The following is a 20,863-nucleotide window of genomic DNA, read 5'->3' on the forward strand; positions in this document are numbered from 1 at the left end:
AGGAAAAGTAACTATTGTGTTACTTTAGGAAAAAAAGTTTAACCATCTGAGGTCCAGGGTTGATTTGACCTCAGCATGTCTAATTGCCTTGTTTGGTATCATTCTTTTCAGCACAACCTCACATCTGAATTTACAGTTATGTTTTCATTAGTACAATTGATTAAAAAAAAAAGAAAAAAAAAAAAGAACAACAACATGAAATCAGATATATTTTTTTACTGTAACAACAACAAAAAGCATGTTTCACAAATCATTTTCATAACATGAAATGCAAATAGAAATTGTAAATTTAATAAACCTATACATGAGTTTTGCAAATAAAAAAGGTACATGCAACTATTTACCTAAAAATGCAGGAAAGACTAAACTATTTACAGAACACTCTGATTCTGCATCAAATAAGATGCCACACAAATTATTTGTGCCACTCCAAAAAATTATTTCTCTCCACTGTAAGACAGAGGAGAACATCACAGGCCTGATACCTGCAGGCCTGACAGCCAGTGGTGTATCACTCCTCCTGTTTTCCACCTGGAGACAGCGTTTACACTGTAATCTGCCTTTGGTGGCTTTATGGCAGCAACTGTGACATTCGGCATCATTGTTCTGACACACAAAACAAAACCAACAGCTACACAACACACTAACTACATACTCCATACTAGAGCTGGGCAATAGAACGATAACGATATGTATCGCGATATAACTTTTACTCGATAGAGAAATTAAACTATCGCGATAGACCTCGCCGCTCTTGTCCTCTTAAAAAAAAAAAAAAAAAAAAAAAAAGGTCAGCCAATCCAAATTAAGTAGCGCAGAGCCGAACCAATCACAGCCGCAGCGTCACGTCGCGTGACTTGTTACGTACAGCACAAGTGCCAAGCCGCACGTGTGTTTGTTTGGGAAGCAGCCAGCGGGTAATGGAGGAAATGAGTGTGCCAACTAGAAAAATCAACCGAGCGTGACCGAAGAGAAAACAGATAATGGTTCCAATGCCGGAGAGATTGTCGAACGGAAGAGCCATAGAAGTTCCGTAGGGTGAAGGTATTTCGGCTATTTCAAGTCTGACAAAAACCAGAGTAGTGTGCACTGTAAATTGTGCCGAAAGCAAGTCTGGAAAGACAATAAACTGGTGCATGCGTCACACTGTGCGCCACGTTATTGTTTCGGTGAAATGAATTTCTACAATACTGTTAATTCTACTCTCTGCAGTGTTTAAATGCTTACATATACACACAGTTACTGTCCGTCCACACATACGACTCGGTTCTGCTTCTATGCCCCAGCTTTGTTTACTTTTTCCCACCGAGGCTTCTAGACTTCTGATTGGCCAACATTTCTGCACGGTTAGGAATCTAGCGCCACCTGCTGCTTTGGCATGTTCATAGCAGCGTTTTCCTTCATTTCTCCCTTTATGTGTGGACAGGATTATTTTTTAAAACGAAAACGGAAAATCTCCGTTTTCAAAAATACCCGTGTACTTGTGGACGTAGCCTCAGTCTCTGACTGGAAGCACTAATTCGTCATTCGGCTTTTGTCAGACTAAAGTAACTGTTAAAACTGTTTGAAAAGCTCAGCTATACAACAAGGAGAGATTGAGAATTTCCTTTTAGTTCTCAGTTTATTTGATATTGACAAAAGTTAGTTTTGTCTGTTCTTCTGTAAAATAAAGTAAGATTTATTTTTAGAATTAATATTTTGTTTCTAAGTGGAATTGACAATTTAGTCTGTTTCGTTTGTTCTATTTTGAAACTTAAACGCTTTAGCGGCTGCCTTTTGTATAGTTTGCAATATTTGCCTTTATTTATCTGAAAAAGTCTCATGTTTCTTTGGTACATCTACCCTGTTGAACTTATTATGGGAAATAAATATTTAAATAAAAACAAGCTGCTGATTATTTCACATTTTACAACGGCACATTTAAATCTTGCAAATATAGTTATTTGGCTTATATCGTGATAGATATCGTTATCGCCTGAAATGAAAAAAACATATCGTGATATGAAAAAATCTCATATCGCCCAGCTCTACTCCATACTATAGTGTCACAAATCTCTCACAAATCTCTCACAAATCTCTCACATCTCAAAACTCTCTCTCTCTCACCGCTGTCACTCCTAAAACTTTGGTCGTAAGCAGAGAGTGCTTACTAGCATAATAGAATAGTTTGTCAAAATTTGCCACCTACTTTTAAAATGAAACTAACCATAACCTCCTTCCTACCATGCTGTGTCTACCATTAGTTACCACGCTGACTTGTTCAACTTTGCGCTCTACACAGCTTGCTAAACTGTTAATCTTGTTAAAAGAGTACACCTCTATATGTGTATTTTTATGTGGCGAAACAAATGACTACCACGTCTGAATGCCTTCCCACATGTTTTACAATGATATGGTTTCTCACCTGTATGGATTTTCATGTGCTCTGTTAAATTACTTTTACGGCTGAACGTTTTCCCACATGTTTTACAATGATATGGTTTCTCACCTGTGTGCATTCTCATGTGCTTCTCTAGAGAACGATGTACAAACCTTTTCCCACATATTTTACAATGATATAGTTTCTCTCCTGTGTGGATTCTCATGTGCTTCACTACAGAATTCCTATGTACAAACTTTTTCCCACATGTTTTACAGGAAAACGGCTTCCCCCCTGTATGGATTCTATAATGCATATCCATTTCATAATTATATTTGTAGACTTCTCCACAAACATCACATTTTAAAGACTTTTTAGTTTTGTCAGACTTACACTGACTGTCTGGTGTAGGTTGGTATTCTACATTATTGTGACCTTTCTTCCCTGCTCCCTGATATTCTCTCACAGTTACATCAGAGCTGACACAGTTGAGATGGTCTCTTTTTGGTTCTGGTTCACTGTGGTCTTTTTCCTCAGCAGCAGTCAGCATAAAGGCATGAATCTCCTCCTTCAGTGCCAGCTGCTCTCCCTCCTGACTGCTACAGAGTTGCTCCTGTTCCTCTTTAATCTGTGGAGGTTCTGGTTCCCCCTGGTCCAGATTGGAGCTCATCTCCTGGTTCCACAGCTGCTGGTCAGCGACAACTTCCTCCTCCTTACAGACATGCTGCTGTGGGATGTCTGGAGGGGGAAAAGGAGACAATTAAAAGAAAAGTGAAGTGATAATAGAGAAAAAAAAATCATACTGACCAAATAGACAACACAAAAAAATAATTAAATTATGCTTGATATCTATGGCTGTTGGCTAGCTTAGCGTTAGCATGCTGTCTGCACAGGTGCTTGCACAGAGCCATAGTTGTGTTAGCAGCCGTTTTGTCCTGGATGCAGTTTCTACTTTACCATCATGGTCTCCTCCTTTTGTGCAATGAAAATAAATGTAATGGCATATGGCAAACTAAAATCAGCTGATTGTAGCACATGTGCAAGAGCAGTGGGAACAATAACCAGATAGACTAACAGACAGACTAACTATATGTTTACAGCAATGTCTGTAAACATATATTCAGTCACCCACTGGCGCTGAAAGGCTCTGCTTTCAGAATCAACTTTTCTCTCGACCATTGTGAGCAGCCAGCTTTGCAATAACAGAAGTTTGACTTGATTGACGCGGGAAGGTTCCCAGTTAGCCTAGCATTCAGCAAGGAGGCTGCAGCGCTGCATTATGGGACCTGTAGTTTGTATGTTATTAGCGCCTCATATCGCCGGGCCATGCATAACAATAATAGTATATCTATATAAAATGATCTCGCGGGCCGGATATAAATGTACGCCGGGCCGGATGTGGCCTGCGGGCCTTGACTTTGACACATGTGCTATAGGGGTTCCCACTTTTCTGGATTACTTACAGACACCTCTGTCTGCATAAAAACAGTGCTGGAACACACTGTGGTTACATACCCTCTGGAGCATCAGAGCAACAGTATTTTACTGCAGAAAGTAGTGTGTTGGCAAGAAAAAGGCAATTAACAATGGAAGATAGACAGAACATCATATAACTGAAAAATGTAGGTCTCTCCTACACTGCAAAAAAAGACCAGGTATCAGTGAGTACAGTTTCATTCAACATCAAAAGAAACAAACTCTGACTGCAAGAGGTCTGGCAGGCCCAAAGACACGACTGAATCAGAGGACAAGTTTCTGAGCGTTAACAGCTTGCGTGAATTACGGCTCACAGGGCAACAGATTCAAGCACAGCTTGAAATTTTCTGTTCATCATGCAGGATCTTTGTGGGCCGTTGATGAGAGGAAAGGATGGGTCACAGTGTGTGGCATCAACCCTCAAACATGGAGGAGGAAGTGTGATGGTCTGGGGCTGTTTGCTGGATCCAGGGTACAGATTGAGAGGCTTCCTGAACTAAAACAGCTACCACAGCATTCTGCAGCACCATGCGGTACCCTCTGGTATGCACCTAGTTGGTCAGCAAGATAATGAGCCAAAACACAAGCCCAGGGTGTGCCAGAACTACCTCAGAAAAAAAGAACAAGACGGTAAGCTTGAAAACACGGAGTGCTCAGCACAGTCGCCAGACTTAAACCCCACCGAGCTGGTTGGGGATGAACTGGACAGAAGAGTGAAAGCAAAGCAACTACAAGGTCCACATTTATGGGAACTTCAGCAACAGATATGGAAGAATATTTGATTTCTATTGGAGAAAGAATGTCACGGCTGTGTTCAGCTGCTATAGCTGCCAAAGGGGGCAACTTTGATGAGTCAAAATTTTAGAATACATTTTGGTCTATTAATTGATTCATGATTTCTTTTTTAACTCCAAGTGCTTATTTGTGCTCTGCTTTCATTTCAGAGTGCATTGAGACATTAAACTATGGATGTGCGATATGACCAAAATCTCATATCCCGATGTAAAACACCTCTTTTTTGCTTCTCATCTATAAACTCTCTCCATACTCTGTCACATGACTCTTGCGTAGGTGGTAGAAGAGGTTTGTCATGTTTGAGTCTGTGGTCTGGACCAGTTTGCACCATAATTTGCATAGTACAGTTTTCAGGTCCATGTCAGACTTTTCATAACTAAACCATGTCCCTGCTACAGAGGCAGCCCCTCATTTAGGAATAAGGTCCTGGATTTGTTTAGACTGATCCTTCTGTTTGAGCTACCATGTGGTGACTGTAAGCACCATTTAAAGTTACCTCAAATAAAAACATGAAGTAATTTGTTTCATGCATATTCTGAATTGTGATGTTTGAAAATAATGTATTTTGTCATAATTTCAGTTTATTTTGAATCTCAACAGGATCTTCACCTTTATTTTGAAAGGTTTATGTCAGGGGTAGGGCTGAACGATTATGGAAAATAATCTAATTGCGATTTTTTGCCCCAATATTGCGATTGCGATGCGATATGCGATTATTTTTTAAGGTCTTTGTCTTCTGTATTATTAAACAAAGACAAGCAATACATCATATAGTATGGCCAATACTATATTACATTAATTTTAAACTGTTCTTTCCTGGAAGACAGACCTCTGTTATGATGACATGAGGTGATGCATGAATTGATGACTGACATTTTTATTTAACTTCTTCAATCACAACAGTATATTTGAACATACACAATAGTTTATTTTTAGCTTACAAACATCTGAGCATAAAGTGCTGACAAGGAACCCTGGTGTAAACATTAAAATGAAAGTCAGTACAATGTGCAGATTGCAGAAATATACATAAAAAAAAATCAGTGGCTTTACCACACTCAGTTTTTCGACATCTGTGAACTACTAGACAGTCATTCAATTAAAAAATAATATTAAATAAATAAAACTAATAAATAAAATATACACACATCTTACTGATCTCTGCAGTCAGTAACATTACACATAAAGTGCAAACATAATAGCAATTGTATAAACACACACACAAACACGCCTTTAAAGTTTAAAGGCGTGAAATTGGACGGTCTAGCCTTCTGATTAGCTAATCAGAAGGCTAGTTCTGATTAGCGTCACCGCTGTCTCGGTGGAGTTTAATAAACTCGGCCGTCTGCTTCTTGCTATCTAAAATATAACCAGACACTGGTGTAAATTCTCGACTGTCTCATACTTCTGTTTAATAAGTTTTCTGTTTGACGTTTAGTCAGCTGTGTGAAAACCAAGGAGGAACCCACCCGGGGGATTAATAAAGTTTTTTAGGTTGTCTAAGTGACTTATATATCACGTTTAACCTGAGCAGCGAAACTCCGCGGTGATCTGAAAATGATGTGCCGGGAGTTGTGCCGTTCTCGGCCGCATCAGTAACCCTCGAGCTCCCGGCTAGCTGTCGAGCTGGTGGGTAGCAGACGCCTCTGAAAACGTCGAAGCACTTTTGCAAATATGGGATATCTTGATAAACCGAGCAGATATTTGATGTTTACACAACTACTTTCTCGCCTGAAAATATGTTAAAAGTTTATTTTGTGACCCAGAAAGATTAGTATGAGTAATTTTAAAACTTAGTAGCGGCCGCCATTGCTGGAAACTGGAGTTTGGCTGGGCCGCGCTATGAATTCTGGGATATGGTAGTAATTTGGACAGCCTTATAATCGCAGTATAATCGCAGCCTTTGCGGTTAGAAAATTGCACTTGATCATGTCGCGATATTATCGCAAATGCGATATATCGTTCAGCCCTAGTCAGGGGTGTCCAAACTTCTTTCACTGAGGGCCACAAACATAAAAATATAGGAGGGGCTGGGCCACTTACTAGAAATGAGGTATATAACCTTAACTTTACTGTATTAAAGTTAGAAAAATCACTTAAAAGTGGTCAAATGTGTGTTATATTGTTGAATATAATTAAAGACAAAACTGCCTTCATCACAGCTTTCCATAAATGGATCTTTATTGATTTATTCAGAAAAAGCTTTGGTACCTCATTCTCAGAACAGCAGCCTCAGATTTCTTCTTAGACAGAAGATTTACAGCACAGAGAAAAAACAATAAAGGGGAAAATGGGACGGGCACATTTCAAGTTTATTATTTAAGTTATTAGGCTTAGCAAAACATCTATTAACGTCCGTTTGAAATGATTATCAACATTAACAGACTGAACTGGACTTAATAACAGGAGTCCATATAATTTTAGTAAATTATTCTGGTGAGTATCAGCTGCGCTGGGTATGTAAATCGGGCCATCCTGCTGCTGATTGCCACTCGTGCCATAAATCCAGACAAATGTCACTTGATCAAGGAGCAGATCTGCATCAGATGGTGTGTACACACAGCAGTGTGTACTCTGTGTGTTAACAAGAAAAACGCATATAAGAAAGTGGTGCGCAAAAGCAGGGTAGTGACAGAATTGATGCGCATTATTGATATTTGAAGCATGTGTACCTGCACATTAACACACGGGTACTGTGGAATATATTTTTTACTCACCTAAAGTGCTCGTGCTCTCGTCCACTCCCCGCAAAAAAAATAGCAGCTGTGCGGTGTCTGTGGCATCGGTGCTCTCATCGAATGCGATGGAGTAAAAATCAAAAGCACAGCTTTATCAGACAGTTGCAGTTTAATGTTGGCTGACAAGTCTTCAATGCATCGCATAACTGGATTTCTGGACATGCTGACGTTGTTGAATCCTGCACTTTTTCCGGGCACATTATTTCGGTGACTTTAACAAGGCCGTGTTTTACGAGGTCTCCAACTGAAAAAGGCTTGCCATGTCTTGCGATGAGTTGGGCGACCTCATAGCTGGCTATTGTAGCCTCTTTCTGGACCTTTTGAGCCTGAAAAAAATACTGTTGCTGACCCCGTAGGAGAGCTACCTGTAGTGGCGGCACTCCGTCTCTATTTCACTCTTCTGTACCACCTTTAGGAGTCAGTCCAGCAATATGCATTTGAAACGCGAGCAAGTCCAGGTACTTTTCTTGCAAAAAATATGTTTATTGAAACTTTTAATTTACATGGCAAGACTCGGTCAAAAAACTGTGTTGCTTCCAGCTTATCCGACTCCCCAACTACGTAATTACAGTGTGCCGGAAGCCCAAAATACTAAAAAGCGCATTAGAATGTTGCACTTCTATATTCTATACATTTAACAAACAGTATTTTAAAATCAACTAGAATTATATTCTTAACATCAAACATATATATTTCTCCTCTAATCATTTTACCAGTACCAATAAAATTAACCTTTAATTGGCTCTTACACTACCCTTTGCTTTAATTTCTGCTCTCGCTCAGCACCAGTATAGGATGCATAGGCCTGATGTTTGGTTTCATAATGACGTCGTACATTATACTCTTTCATAATTGCCACAGTTTCAGTGCAGATCAAACAAACACACTTCCCCTTGAATTCTTTGAAGAAATATTCACTCTCCCACCGTGTCTGAAATTTTCTGCACTCACTTTCTACCTTTCACTTCTTTGGTACTGCCATGTTTACTAACTTGGGGTAAATTTCTTCTGTGATTGTCCTTTTTGGTGGAGCAACTGCCTTGATCAACAGCAGCTCCCCCTGGTGTTAAAACTAAGAAGTGCAATACACTCAAGCAAAAGTTGAAGTGCGGGCCATATTCTATTCTATTTATAAAATTACACCACAAAACAAGCACTTGTATCAAGCCAGCCTCCAATTCAAGACTTGCAGAACGATATACGATAGAAACGATATAAATTTGGCCAACGATAGAGATATTGACTAAATTGCTCTACCGCGATAGCGGATGTTGATGATGTCATCAAGCTGCGCCTGTTTTGGTCGAAAGCATCACAGCGGCTACAACCATTATCGTCTGCAAATTATGCCTGGCGACAGTCATAGCAAAGAGATGAAGCACTTTTGAAATATGGGGAAAGCCAAAAGCTGCACTTCCGTAACATTGACTCATTAATGTCGAATTCTCTCGCAGCTGCTCTATTCCCATGTTGTTGCAGTATATTAATACAGTGGTTTTATTTATATATGTTTATATATAAATATACTGTATATGCTGGCCCCTAGAGACTAGGCACGTACAAACTCCAAAACACATTTCTAGCGTTAACTGAACTTCCAAAACAGAGCTACCTAGATCACTTAAATTACACAATTGAAAGCACATGTGTATTGTTTGTGTATTTATACACAAGCACTTATATATATTCAAATAATTAAAAAAAAAGTTCATTTGCCTGTTACTACCATAAGATAAGATAAAATAACTCTTTATTGGCATTGCACAGTCATTCATTGTACAGTAGTACAATGAAATTGGAAAAACTGTCCTACGTCGGCACTACATATAACACAACACAACACGATATGACACATCACAATGCAACAAACAACACAACACAGTATATTAACTTAGTATAAAAAGAAGAATAAGTGTATGTGTATTGCACACTGTTATTATTGCACATTAATTATTATTGCACCTTGTTATAAATATAAATATTATTGTTATTGTTTCAAACATTGTTACCTCCCCCCTAAAAAAGTCCAGGGAGGTAGCCAGTCAGGTCAGCTATTTACATTGATCAGGGCTAATGCCCTGTTGTAAAAGCTGTCCTTGAGTCTATTTGTTTGAGACCTCAGCAGCCTGAACCTCCTGCCAGACGGCAGCAGCTTAAACACCCGGTGTCCTGGGTGTGTGCAGTCCCATAGGATGCTGCATGCCCTCTTGAGACAGCGAGTGCTGTACAGGTCCTTCAGGGAGGGAAGAGGATGTCCAATGATTTTTTGGGCCATATTGATGACCCTCTGGAGTGCCTTTCTGTGTGCTGTGGTGCAGCTGGAGAACCACACACCGATGCAATATGTCAGCACACTTTCAATGGAGCAGCGGTAGAAGACGGTCAGCAGCTCCTTCTTCAGGTCCATTTTTCTGAGGATTTTCAGAAAGTGGAGACGCTGTTGGGCCTTCTTTAAGACCGCAGAGGTGTTAGAGCTCCATTGGAGGTCTGTGTCTATGTGCACACCCAGAAACTTGAAGCTGGAGACCGTTTCCACGCACTCCCCGTTGATGCTGACAGGCTGCAGCTCGGACTTCCTCCTTCTGAAGTCAACTACCAGTTCTTTTGTTTTGGTGGTATTGAGGTCCAGGTTGTTGACTGCACACCAATCTGACAGCCTCTGAACTTCAGCTCTGTACGCCGTCTCATCTCCCCCTGAGATGAGCCCCACCACGGTGGTATCATCTGCAAATATGATGACTGTGTTGTCTGGGTGGGAACTAACACAGTCATGTGTGTACAGAGTGTACAGTAGGGGACTCAGTACACAGCCTTGTGGAGAGCCAGTGTTGAGGCTGAGGGCTGAGGAAAGATGAGGCCCCACTCTAACTCTCTGTACACGGTCTGAGAGGAAGTCTCTGATCCAGCGGCAGGTGGTGGACGGAAGTCCAATTTCCAGCAGTTTAACTATTAGTCTGTCCGGGAGTATCGTATTGAAAGCAGAGCTAAAGTCAACAAAGAGCAGCCTGGCGTAACGGCCCTGCACTTCCAGGTGAGAGATGGTGGTGTGGAGTGTTGTAGCGATGGCATCTTCAGTTGATCTGTTAGCTCTGTATGCAAACTGGAGCAGGTCGAGTGTGGGTGGCAAGCAGGACATGATGTGACGTCGGACCAGTTTCTCGAAGCACTTCATTATAACAGGTGTTAGAGCAACTGGTCGGTAAACGTTGAGGCTGCTAATGTTAGTATGCTTTGGCAGTGGGACAATTGTGGCTGACTTTAGGCACGGCGGGATGCAGGACTGGGACAGTGAAGTGTTGAAAATCTTAGTGAAGATGAGGAAAGAACAAGAAGGAGAGCTGAAAGACTCTTTTAGGACCTTTGCGGTTACCCCATCTGGTCCGGTGGCCTTCCTGGGGTTCACTGCCCTCAGTGTGCGCCTCACCTCATATTCCTGCACTATGAGGCTTGGGCTGCTGCTGCTGTCCAATGTTTTTGCTGCTGTTGCCTCTTTCCCTTCACCTCAAAGCGTGCAAAGAAGTGGTTCAGCTACCACACACCAAATCGGGTCGTTGGTACTTCTTGGCTTGTGTAGCCACTAGGTAACAAAAGCTCAACACTGCGCCTAGCATCCTGGAGGACTTCTGTTGCATTTTGTATGCGCTTCGGAGCTTGTACGCGTCGTTCACTTCAAAGATCCAGCTCTAAGAGCCGTTTCGTTCGCCACCGACACATCACTAGTGGCACTGGTTGCTTGCTTAACACCTCCATATGGAGATGCTTTGCGGAATACAGATTTGAAGTTGGACTTCAGTGTCTCCGAGTGACTTCTTGCGATCCAAGAATGGGGTGAAGCCGTCCTTCTTCGACATATCTCACCACTAAGTATCTCGCTCGGTGGAGCCTACAGTGCAGTTTTTCTCTGTCGTTCACTGTAGTTCCCAATATAATTTTTTATTTATTTTTATCTGTCAAAAGTGGCATATAAATTAGGGGTGCAACAAACGATTATTTTGATATGGACTACTCACCGACTATTTCTGCGATTAGTCGACTAATCAGATCATGCATCCATTGGCCATACAACGTACAGCTTATTGCACCACCATGCATCTGCTCTTATATAACTATCATTAGCTTACAGCTTTAAATGTTTAAGGTATGTGCTAACTAACAATAAAGACAAGATGATAGTTTATTAAATTTTAATGAAATTTGCAGATTGTTTCGGTGAAGTTTAATAAACTCCTTGCTATCCAAACTATAACAGGATACCGTAGCCTATATTATACAGTATATTCTCGAGCATCTCATACTACTGATAATCAGTTGTCTGCTTGACCTTTATTCAGCTGTGTAAAAACTATAACTTTGATCTCAGCCAAACCGATTTACTCAGGAACAAATAAAATACTGAAAAAAGCCAAACAATAACATTTTGAAGTTATCTAAGTGACTTATAAATCATGTGTAACCTGAGTAGCGAAAGACGGCGGGGGGTTTGAAAACGTGTGAAAAGTGGAATATAAATACATTTTGCTTACTTACGTCTCCAAAAAGCCTTCACAATAATAAATGTCCCGCAGAGCTGTGATTAGGATCCTCCATCAGAGTGACACTCACCTGTCCTGTGCAGCTTTATTTCGGGTTTCCAGGTGATATCCATCAGTCTGCGCTGACGGTCGATCTCAGGGGCGGAGCGTGGGGGTGGCTTACGGGGCTTAAGCCCGGGTTGTTTTGTCAGAAGCCCGGGGTATTTTGGAGTGTAATTTTTTCATAGTTAGATGCCTGGCTGACAACTGTATAAAACAAAAAGTACACACAATATTCGAAGCACATAGTGCACACTGTGGGAATTTACGACTGTGCGTGAATCCCCCCCTGATATTGGTATGATCCAAGCTCAGGCACTAAGCGACTGAGCGAGGGGGCGGGGCAGCTGCTGCCCGTGAGTGCGCTGTTGGAGAGACGGAGCCAGCCATACTAAGGAGAGCTTAAGTTTGACAAGGTACCAAAGCAAATCATTCGTGCCGTACAAATAATGTAAATATGACGGTGCATCACGAAAGATTGATATGAAACTGATCACTTGACCAATATTACGTTACTTGCTCTTCAAGTGAATCAACAAATGGCAAAATGAAAAGCCGAACAAATGCTATTTTTTTAGAGTCTTAGCTTACGTGTGTTTATTTCATATTTTCAGTTCTTACCCTCCCCGACTAAATCGGTTTCAGTTATGTACTGAAACATAAGAATGGACATTCGAGGCTTCTTTCAAAGAAAAAACTCAGGTAAATGTTATTTTATATATTATGCTTTGTATGTTGTTCAGTATATTTCTATGCAAAACAAGAGGGATTTCAGTACACAGCAGGATATTCACATTTGTAACCAGATATTTACATACACTTTAGGGAGAAAACATAAAACATTTTTACTGTACAACATCAATTTAGAGTAAATTTTTGTTTTAGATAAATATTGAAATATATTTTGAATTAGTTAAATTTCAGAATAAAGAGAGACAGAGCTATTTTTATCACTTTCATCAAATTTAGGAGTACATGTACACTAAATTTATTGTTAATTAATAAGAAAACTCCAGACGATTCCATTCTGAGCTGAAGAAGCTTCTGATAGGTTAGTAGAGTCCATGTGAGTAAATTGGTGGCACAGCTGTGGATGCATATAAGGCAAAACACAGAGCCTGTTTCTTTGAAATGGGAAAATCAAGAGATGTCAACCAAAACACCAGGAAAAGAACTGTGGAGCTCCATAAGTGTGGCTCAGTTTGAATACAATTTGGTGCCATTTGCAATTAAGAAATACAGATAGTTTCTCTCTTTACTCTTAAAGTTAACAAATATGTTTTTTATATTTATCAATCTAAAAAAATAAACATTTAGTCTGATTTGATGTTACAATTAAAAAAGTGTTTTTATCTGAAGAGTAAATATCTGGTTTCAACTGTATATTTGATGATTGTCAGCACAAAGAGGGAGAGAGAGGAGAACGAGGACAGAACAGATGAACAAGAGCAGGTGAGACAGACATGTTAGTCAAATGGTTGTTTACCAAAAGTATCACCGTATCATAGGTACTCATGTATCTCGTACCTAGTGTTTCTTTTTAGGTTTGTTATTTTTCAAATTCTGTATTTATTACGTTCTGCAGGCTTGTTTGCACAACAAGGCTAAATAATTATATAAACTTTTCTCAATCTAAATAGTGGACTTTGGTAGAATTAAAAAATAAGTGTAGTGCAGGTCTATGATGATTTTTAGTGCTATCATCTAGTTCTGATTCTGGTTCTGTCTTGGTTAAGTCCTCAGTAGTCCTGATTTTGAACTGTTGTAGTCCTGTTTTAATTCCGGATCAGTTCTTGGTCTGGTTGAATTGGGGTTTAGTCCTTGTGTCTTGATACAGCCCTGACCTTGTTCTGCCTTGCTGCTTAATTAAAAAACTAGTTTAAGGTGTCCTGCACATGTGATATATATTTTTCCCTATATGAAGTCATTCTTTTTTGAACAGAGCCTATTAATCTTTTAGTCATTTCTACACCCCCCCCCCCCCCCCCCCCCCCCAAAAAAAAAAAAAAAAAAAAAAAATCCCACATGCATACTACTCTTTGGGCTAAGCCCCGGGTGTTTCAAATGTCTGGCTCCGCCTCTGGTCGATCTCTTGCTCGTACCGGACGATCGTTTTTTCAAACTCCAAGAATATTTGCTCAGCAGCAGCAGTTAGTCGCTCGTTGATAAACTCTCTCAGATACTGAACTGAAGGCATTGTTAGTGCGGCAGCTCACACACTCAATACAGCAGTCTCTGTGATCAGACACACACGCGTGGGACGGTGTTGATGCCTTTGTTTGTTTACTTCCGCCTGTGTCACGTGGTGAGGTTCCGGTAGAGCGCGAGTGTTCTTCTTCTTCTGTATAGGGTTTATTGGCGGTTGGCAAAAAGCAAAATGGTGCATTACCGCCACCAACTGGTGTGGAGTGAGGCCCGAAATGACAAAAATAAAATAAAATAAAATAAAATAAAATAAAATAAAATAAAATAAAATAAAATAACCCTGATGAAATGGGTCTGCCTTAAAAACCGAAATACAGCCTGATAACTGTCACTTATAAAGCTCACGTGAAATAAATCAATCAAGTCAAACTTCACTTTCATATCGTCCAGCTTTTTGATCAGTTGTCTCCTTTTAATATTATACTTCTGTCAATGCAATAAAACATGTTCTGTTGTTTCCTGTTCCCTACTGCATTCACACTCCCATGTACAGTGTTTACCTATTAAAAATAATGTGCTATGATCCAGGTGATTGATATATGCATTTTTTTTCTCTGCCCGTTCTGTTGGTTTTTGTCTTTTGCCCTTCTCCCCCGTCCCTCTTCTCAGCTGTTTCTCTTTCCCTCTTTCTTTCTCCCCTTCTTTCCCCCAGTCAAGTCTGTCCCGTATTCAGTAAGTGAAAATAAAATAAACAATAAAAGGTGAATCAAATGGACCATTACGGCAAGGCTGGGATGGTCAGTTTGGTAAAGTAAATCCGTTGGGCATCTTTCTTTGCCTTTAGACAACAATTCTGATGGCAAAAGAGCCAAACGGGACAGGCCAAAGAAAAATAAAATAAAATAATAATAATAATAATAATAATAATAATAATGTGCTATTTAAACCAGTGTGTACGAATCTCCGTCGAGATATAATCGTCTCCTCTCTCCTATTTCATCCTGTACTTCTCATTCCCCCCACTTTCCTTTGGATTTTGTACAACCACTGCCCTTTCCTCTCTTCCTCCCATTGCTTTTGCCACCTTTCCTTCATTTTGTATCGTATTCTACTCTTGAGCTCCGTCCTACTCACACTAATAACCATATCTACCATCGGTCTCCTTGTTGCGACTTTTGCTGTCCTATCTGCCATTTCATTTCTTTTAACTCCACGATGCGCTGGTACCCATAAGAATGTGACTACAAGCCCCATCATAATAAGTCTGAATAATGTCAGGTCTGCAGTCTGAGTGACTGTCTTGCAGGCTGGCCAGTGATGAGCTCGAGTCTGAACATATCACAGACCTTAGTGGTTTCGTTTCCTCAATCCACTGGATAGCTAACAATATGGAAACCATTTCACCTGTGTACACTGATAAATCGTCACTGATCCTTTTCCCACCTTGATATTAAATTCAGGAACTATAAATGCTATCCCACTTTGGTTGGCTGTATTCTTTGATGCATCTGTGTAGATTTTGACATAACTATAATACTGATTAAAATATTCTTGTGCTGTATGTGAATTTAAGATAAAACCCTTCTCCTTGTTCTTTTTTTTAACAATGTGAAATCTACCACTGCATCAGGGAGCATCCATGGTGGTATTGTAGGCAGTGGCACTGTTTGACTTGTGTTTATCTTGTCCAGAGTAAGGTCAGCTGCTTTCTGTCCCACTCTCCACCCAAAGCTCTTCAATTCCATTTTCTCTTTTTCCCAGCATGTATGGAAAACAGTTTTTGCCGGATGGTCTTGACCATGTCCTTGTAAACTTGCCCTTCTTATTTGTAATGGCATTTCCCTCATTTCTACCTGTAGTGCTGCTGCAGATGTTGTTTTGAATGCACCTGAGCAAAGTCTTAACGCTTGATATTGGATACTATTTAACTTATGAAGACTTGTTCTGGCAGCAGAATTAAATACTATACACCCATAATCCAATACAGAAAGGGCAATCTGGGGAAAAGGAGGATGGAATTTGTCGGCTGCGGTTGTCGGAGCCTGTCATTAGAATGAAAGTTATTGGCCATGTTTGCATAGCCCTTTTTAAAATGATGCTTTCATGACATTATTGTATGTTGGGTGGTGGTTAGGGCTATCTAGACTGACAAGTAAGACATTGAATGTCACCTCTCCGGTGGGGAGGGGGCCTGAGATTGTCTAAATTGGAATCTGTTCTATACCAAATGCAGAAAAATTGTTTTAAGAAAGCAATTAAGTTCATTTTCCAAAAAATATAATTGTTTGCTTGAAGAACACCAGGAGAGATGAGTCCTCCGTCACAGATGGTGTGGTCAGTGAAGATGGTCGCCTGCAGGTTCAAGCTCATTGCGTCTCCAACCCACATCCACTGCCACTGTACTTAAGGGAAGTTATAGACTTTCTTCTGCACTTAAATTTGGATCACCTCGATCCATGATAGTCATTCAGGCTGTAATGCCTGGACTGGAAACAAGCCATCCTTAAAATATTACAACATTCCAGCTCCTTTGTTGGAATGCAAAACAAATGTGTTGTTTAAATCAGAGACTTCACTTGTGACAGAACAACAAATATTTTATTTTTATTATATAAGTAATGTAAGTATAAAACAAAGTTGTTGAAGGCCTAAACTTTTCAGAATAATTAAATCTGAGACTTTGTTTCATTGTAAGATTATAACAGTGATGGCAAATTGTTTGTTGTTCAGCAGAACAGTGTCCAGTATGTTGGCTGTTGTACTTTGTTGTGTTTGAAAATAAAAGTTGGGCTGATTTTAACATCATTACAAAAAGTGTTGTTAATTATTTTTAATCATATTCAGGTTACCACAAATTGTTTTTTTCATTTAGTTGAACTTAAAATGTTTGTAAGTAGGTAAACAATTAGTATTGTACAGTCAGAAATATCAAATTATTCTTAATACTGCAGACTTGCAATGAATAAGTTGTCCTAACAGTCATCTTAAGCAAGCTATACTTAGTGTTTTTGAGGCAACAAGTTTACATAGTTTTGTTGAGTTCTGGGAACTAAAGAGGCTTTACAGTGTACTCAAAATGGGTAAGTTGGCCTAGCTTAATCATCTTAAGTCAAACATTACTCAATCTTTTTGAGGCAACGAGTTTACATAGATTAGTTGAGTTCTGTGAACTAATTAGATTTTACAGTGTGGGGGGAACATTTCACCTGGAACAACTCTGACTGTCACAGGTACTGACTGACCAATAAGTATTTATCTGTATTATATCCCTATACTATGTATAGTGCAGTGTTAATTTCAATACGTTATCGTGGCTCAAGTGTTGGCAGTTCGTTTTGTAATCGGAAGGTTGCCGGTTTGAGCCCTGGCTCCGACAGTCTCTGTTGTTGTGTCCTTGGGCAAGACATTTCACCTGTTGCCTACTGGTCAAAAAACAAAGATGAAAAAGAGCCTAACGATACTTCAAAGCCATTGCCTCAGTTGTTCTACTGTAGAAACATATGCAAGCAGAAATGAAGGTTAGGCTACAGTGGTGCAAGCCTGACTGCTCATCAGTGCCTTTGTTTCTTGTTACAAGAACAGTTTCCTTCCTCATACTGCTCATAACCGTTACATGCTTACACTGATTTGTATTCTAATATCGGCATCACGGGCATCGGTAAAAAAAAAAAAAAAAATTACTCGTGCTCATGCTGCCCCGACATCATGCCAGCTCATATCGGGAATGGCATAGGCACCGATGGGTTTTCTATCGCCCATTTGCTGGGAGTAAGTACGCCCTTCGTTTGCGAGGTGCGCCTGCTGCTTGCTGCGCAGGGTGGAGAGGGCGGGGTGGCGGGGGATTCTCTGGCTGGCTGGAGCAGCATCTAATAACCAATTCGCAAAATAAAACAAAATTAAAAAAAAAAAAACACGAAAACACCAGACATCATGATACAGACTTATAATTTGCACCGATGTTTTTTCGCGCTCACTTTTCGTAAACTTTATTGTCATCTCCGCTACATACAGTCCAGTATATAGAGACACGAGACGACGAGGCTACAGTTACAGCAGTGCAAGTAAACAAACCATAAATATAAGAAGAGTAAGAAAATAAATATACACTTTAGGATTCGGGGTAAAGGGATCAATAACAATTTAAAATTAATAATTTACAGTTTGATGATTTAAAGTCTCACACAAAACCCGTCGAAAGGGGAGGGGGGCCTGCTTCTTCCAAATAGAGCACATTTCATTCATAATGTTGTAAATCCAAGCCCATTATCTATTCATGATTTGAACCTGGGTTGTGCGAAATTCCAGAAATAAACCTTAGACAAAGCGAATCTGTGAACTAAGGTGTAGGTCTATTAGGTTATGTTGTCGTAATCCTCGGGTTGGGGGGTGGGTGTTCATACTGGAGTGCAAAATTAAAACCAATGGAAGATGGACAAGAGAAAAAAAGAGGAGGAGAAATGAGCAAAAGATACAGGTAAGCAGATGTGTCATTGGATAATGGCAGGTCATCCTGAAACAATCAGAATCAGAATCAGAATACTTTATTAATCCCTAAGGAAATTATGTGTGTTACAGTTGCTCCAAGAAGAAATGGTAAAAATAGTAACAGTAACAGACTAAACTCCAAACAATACATTATGTTACAGATTTTATACATTCAAGAAATATCACTAATATATACAGATCACTCAATTATAAATATCAAGGATTAACAGAGGTGATTATAAATAAATATCAAGAAAATTGATGAGAATATTCCGGAGTAGAAAAGAGCGTGTGTTAAGCACAATATTAATTAGTCATTGTCATTTCTCTCTTGGTAGTCATTTGCATAGTATGCATAATCTCTTTCTCTTCATGCATGTGTGTGTTTCCTGGTGAAATTCAGTATGGTTCCAACAAGTTTTATGTTGATGCACAATCCATAATATGTTTTATGTGTGTGTGTGTGTGTGTGGGGGGGGGGGGCAGAGGGAGTGTTCGCCCAGGGCGCCAAACAGGCTAGGACCACCACTGCACTAAAATAAAAGTAATGTCCATATCTCTGTCCCTGAAAAGTTCAAAAAATTGAAGTTTCAGAACCCCTCTATCATCTTTTTCGCTCTTGCTAGGGCTTTCAACACTAACACGGCATCATAATGGTTAACACGATTAAACATTTTTTATGTAATCAACCCATCTGGAGCACAGAATGGAGAAACTTTGAACAAACTGTCCGTAATGCAGTGACAGAGACATTTGAAGGATTTTGAGTCATTCTGTGCTCCAAATGGGTTGATTGAGTTAAAAATTTTAATCGTGTTAATCATGATGACAGCGTTTACAGAATTTCCAGCAGCTGGTGCAGCTCAACCATCATCGCTCTGGACAATGACACACAGTTAAAGGCTAATAACACATTCATGTATGTTTTGTTGTCCAGATGCTCCAAAGGTTCCCTCAGTGATGAGGACGGCTCCTGGTGACATCATTAAGGGCAGTTTAGTGTCTCTGACCTGCAGCAGTGAAGCTAACCCATTACCTAAGTATTCCTGGTACAGGAAGGCTCAAATACTGGTCAGTAAAGAAAAACAGCTGTTCTTCCAGTCCATCCAACCCTCTGATTCTGGAGAATATTACTGTACAGCTGAAAATGTGCTGGGAAGGAGGATATCTGAATATATCTTCATTAATGTAAAATGTGAGTAAAGAATTATTTATGTAAATGCAAAATAAAAAGAAGTCCATATGATGCCCACCTTCTTCACACTTGCCATTATTAACATTGAGTTTCAAGTTTTATTTGTCATATGAAGGTGGCACATTGCACATTATAATCAGCAAAATAGCAGATAAAGTAATTAAGGCAAAAATAAAAGAAAATGCATATAAATAAAGAAAAAATATAAAAATATAACAACAGCAGAATAAATAAATAGAAATCACTTAAACTACTGTAAAAATACTTTGAGCAGTTCAGTAGCCTGATGGCTTGTGGTTAGAAACTGTCCCTGAATCTGCTGATGTGGGTGTGGATGCTCCTGTACCTCCTGGCAGGAGCATGAACAGTGTGTGGCTGGGATCAGAGTCGACCTGGAGGGCCTTCCTGTCTGTAGAGGTCCTGGATGGCTGATAGTTCAGTCCTGGTCATGCATTAGGACACACTGAGCAGTAATAGCTCGTGAAGAAGCAGTTAAAAAATAATACAATTTACAATTTTATTTGAATGTTTTAAAGGGGTTTATCACAATACCTTGCCCCACGTCCTGCAACACACAATCTACCTAAAATTTGTGATGGTCCAAAGACCTCCATTGTGTTAATGACATCTTCTGGTATGATAGTGGAGAGAGATTCAGTCAATCTGACTTGTAGCAGTGATGCTAATCCAGCAGCTAAACACACCTGGTACAAGGAGAACAAAACCCTCATCTATCTATCTATCTATCTATCTATCTATCTATCTATCTATCTATCTATCTATCTATCTATCTATCTATCTATCTATCTATCTATCTATCTATCTATCTATCTATCTATCTATGTATCTATGTATCTATCTATCTATGTATGACTGGCTACGGTTGTCAGCCACCTCCTGTACATGGATGACATCAAGCTGTATGCCAAGAGTGAACGAGACATCGATTCACTGATCCACACTACCAGGATATAAGGCAACGACATCGGGATGTCATTTGGACTGGAGAAGTGTAGTCGAATAATAACAAAGAGAGGGAAGGTAGTCAGAACTGAGGGGATCGAACTACCAGAAAGCAACATTGCAGACATAGAGGCCA

The 20,863-nt window shown here is 39.8% G+C and overlaps 1 protein-coding gene across 1 annotated transcript; it reads right to left on the minus strand.

Moving 5' to 3' along the window:
• Positions 1-1,915: 1,915 nt before the first annotated feature.
• On the minus strand, positions 1,916-14,226 carry LOC308394812 (uncharacterized protein). Its single transcript, XM_080879359.1, has 3 exons — positions 14,022-14,226; positions 11,971-12,027; positions 1,916-3,097 (listed from the first exon to the last, which is right to left on the minus strand). Exons 1-3 carry the CDS (start codon positions 14,134-14,136, stop codon positions 2,319-2,321), a joined length of 951 nt encoding a protein of 316 aa, XP_080735485.1. The 5' UTR covers positions 14,137-14,226; the 3' UTR covers positions 1,916-2,318.
• Positions 14,227-20,863: the final 6,637 nt, after the last annotated feature.

Source organism: Rhamphochromis sp. 'chilingali' (assembly GCF_963969265.1).
Source record: "Rhamphochromis sp. 'chilingali' genome assembly, chromosome: 4".
Taxonomy (NCBI): Eukaryota; Metazoa; Chordata; class Actinopteri; order Cichliformes; family Cichlidae; genus Rhamphochromis; species Rhamphochromis sp. 'chilingali'.

Excerpts from the sequence above, each read along its gene's own strand:
- LOC308394812 (XM_080879359.1), bottom strand. The coding sequence starts at position 14,136 with ATGCCTTCAGTTCAGTATCTGAGAGAGTTTATCAACGAGCGACTAACT. Across the intron at positions 12,028-14,021 it reads GTACGAGCAAGAGATCGACC|GTCAGCGCAGACTGATGGAT; the intron begins AGAGGCGGAGCC and ends CTGAGATCGACC. Across the intron at positions 3,098-11,970 it reads AATAAAGCTGCACAGGACAG|ACATCCCACAGCAGCATGTC; the intron begins GTGAGTGTCACT and ends TTCCCCCTCCAG.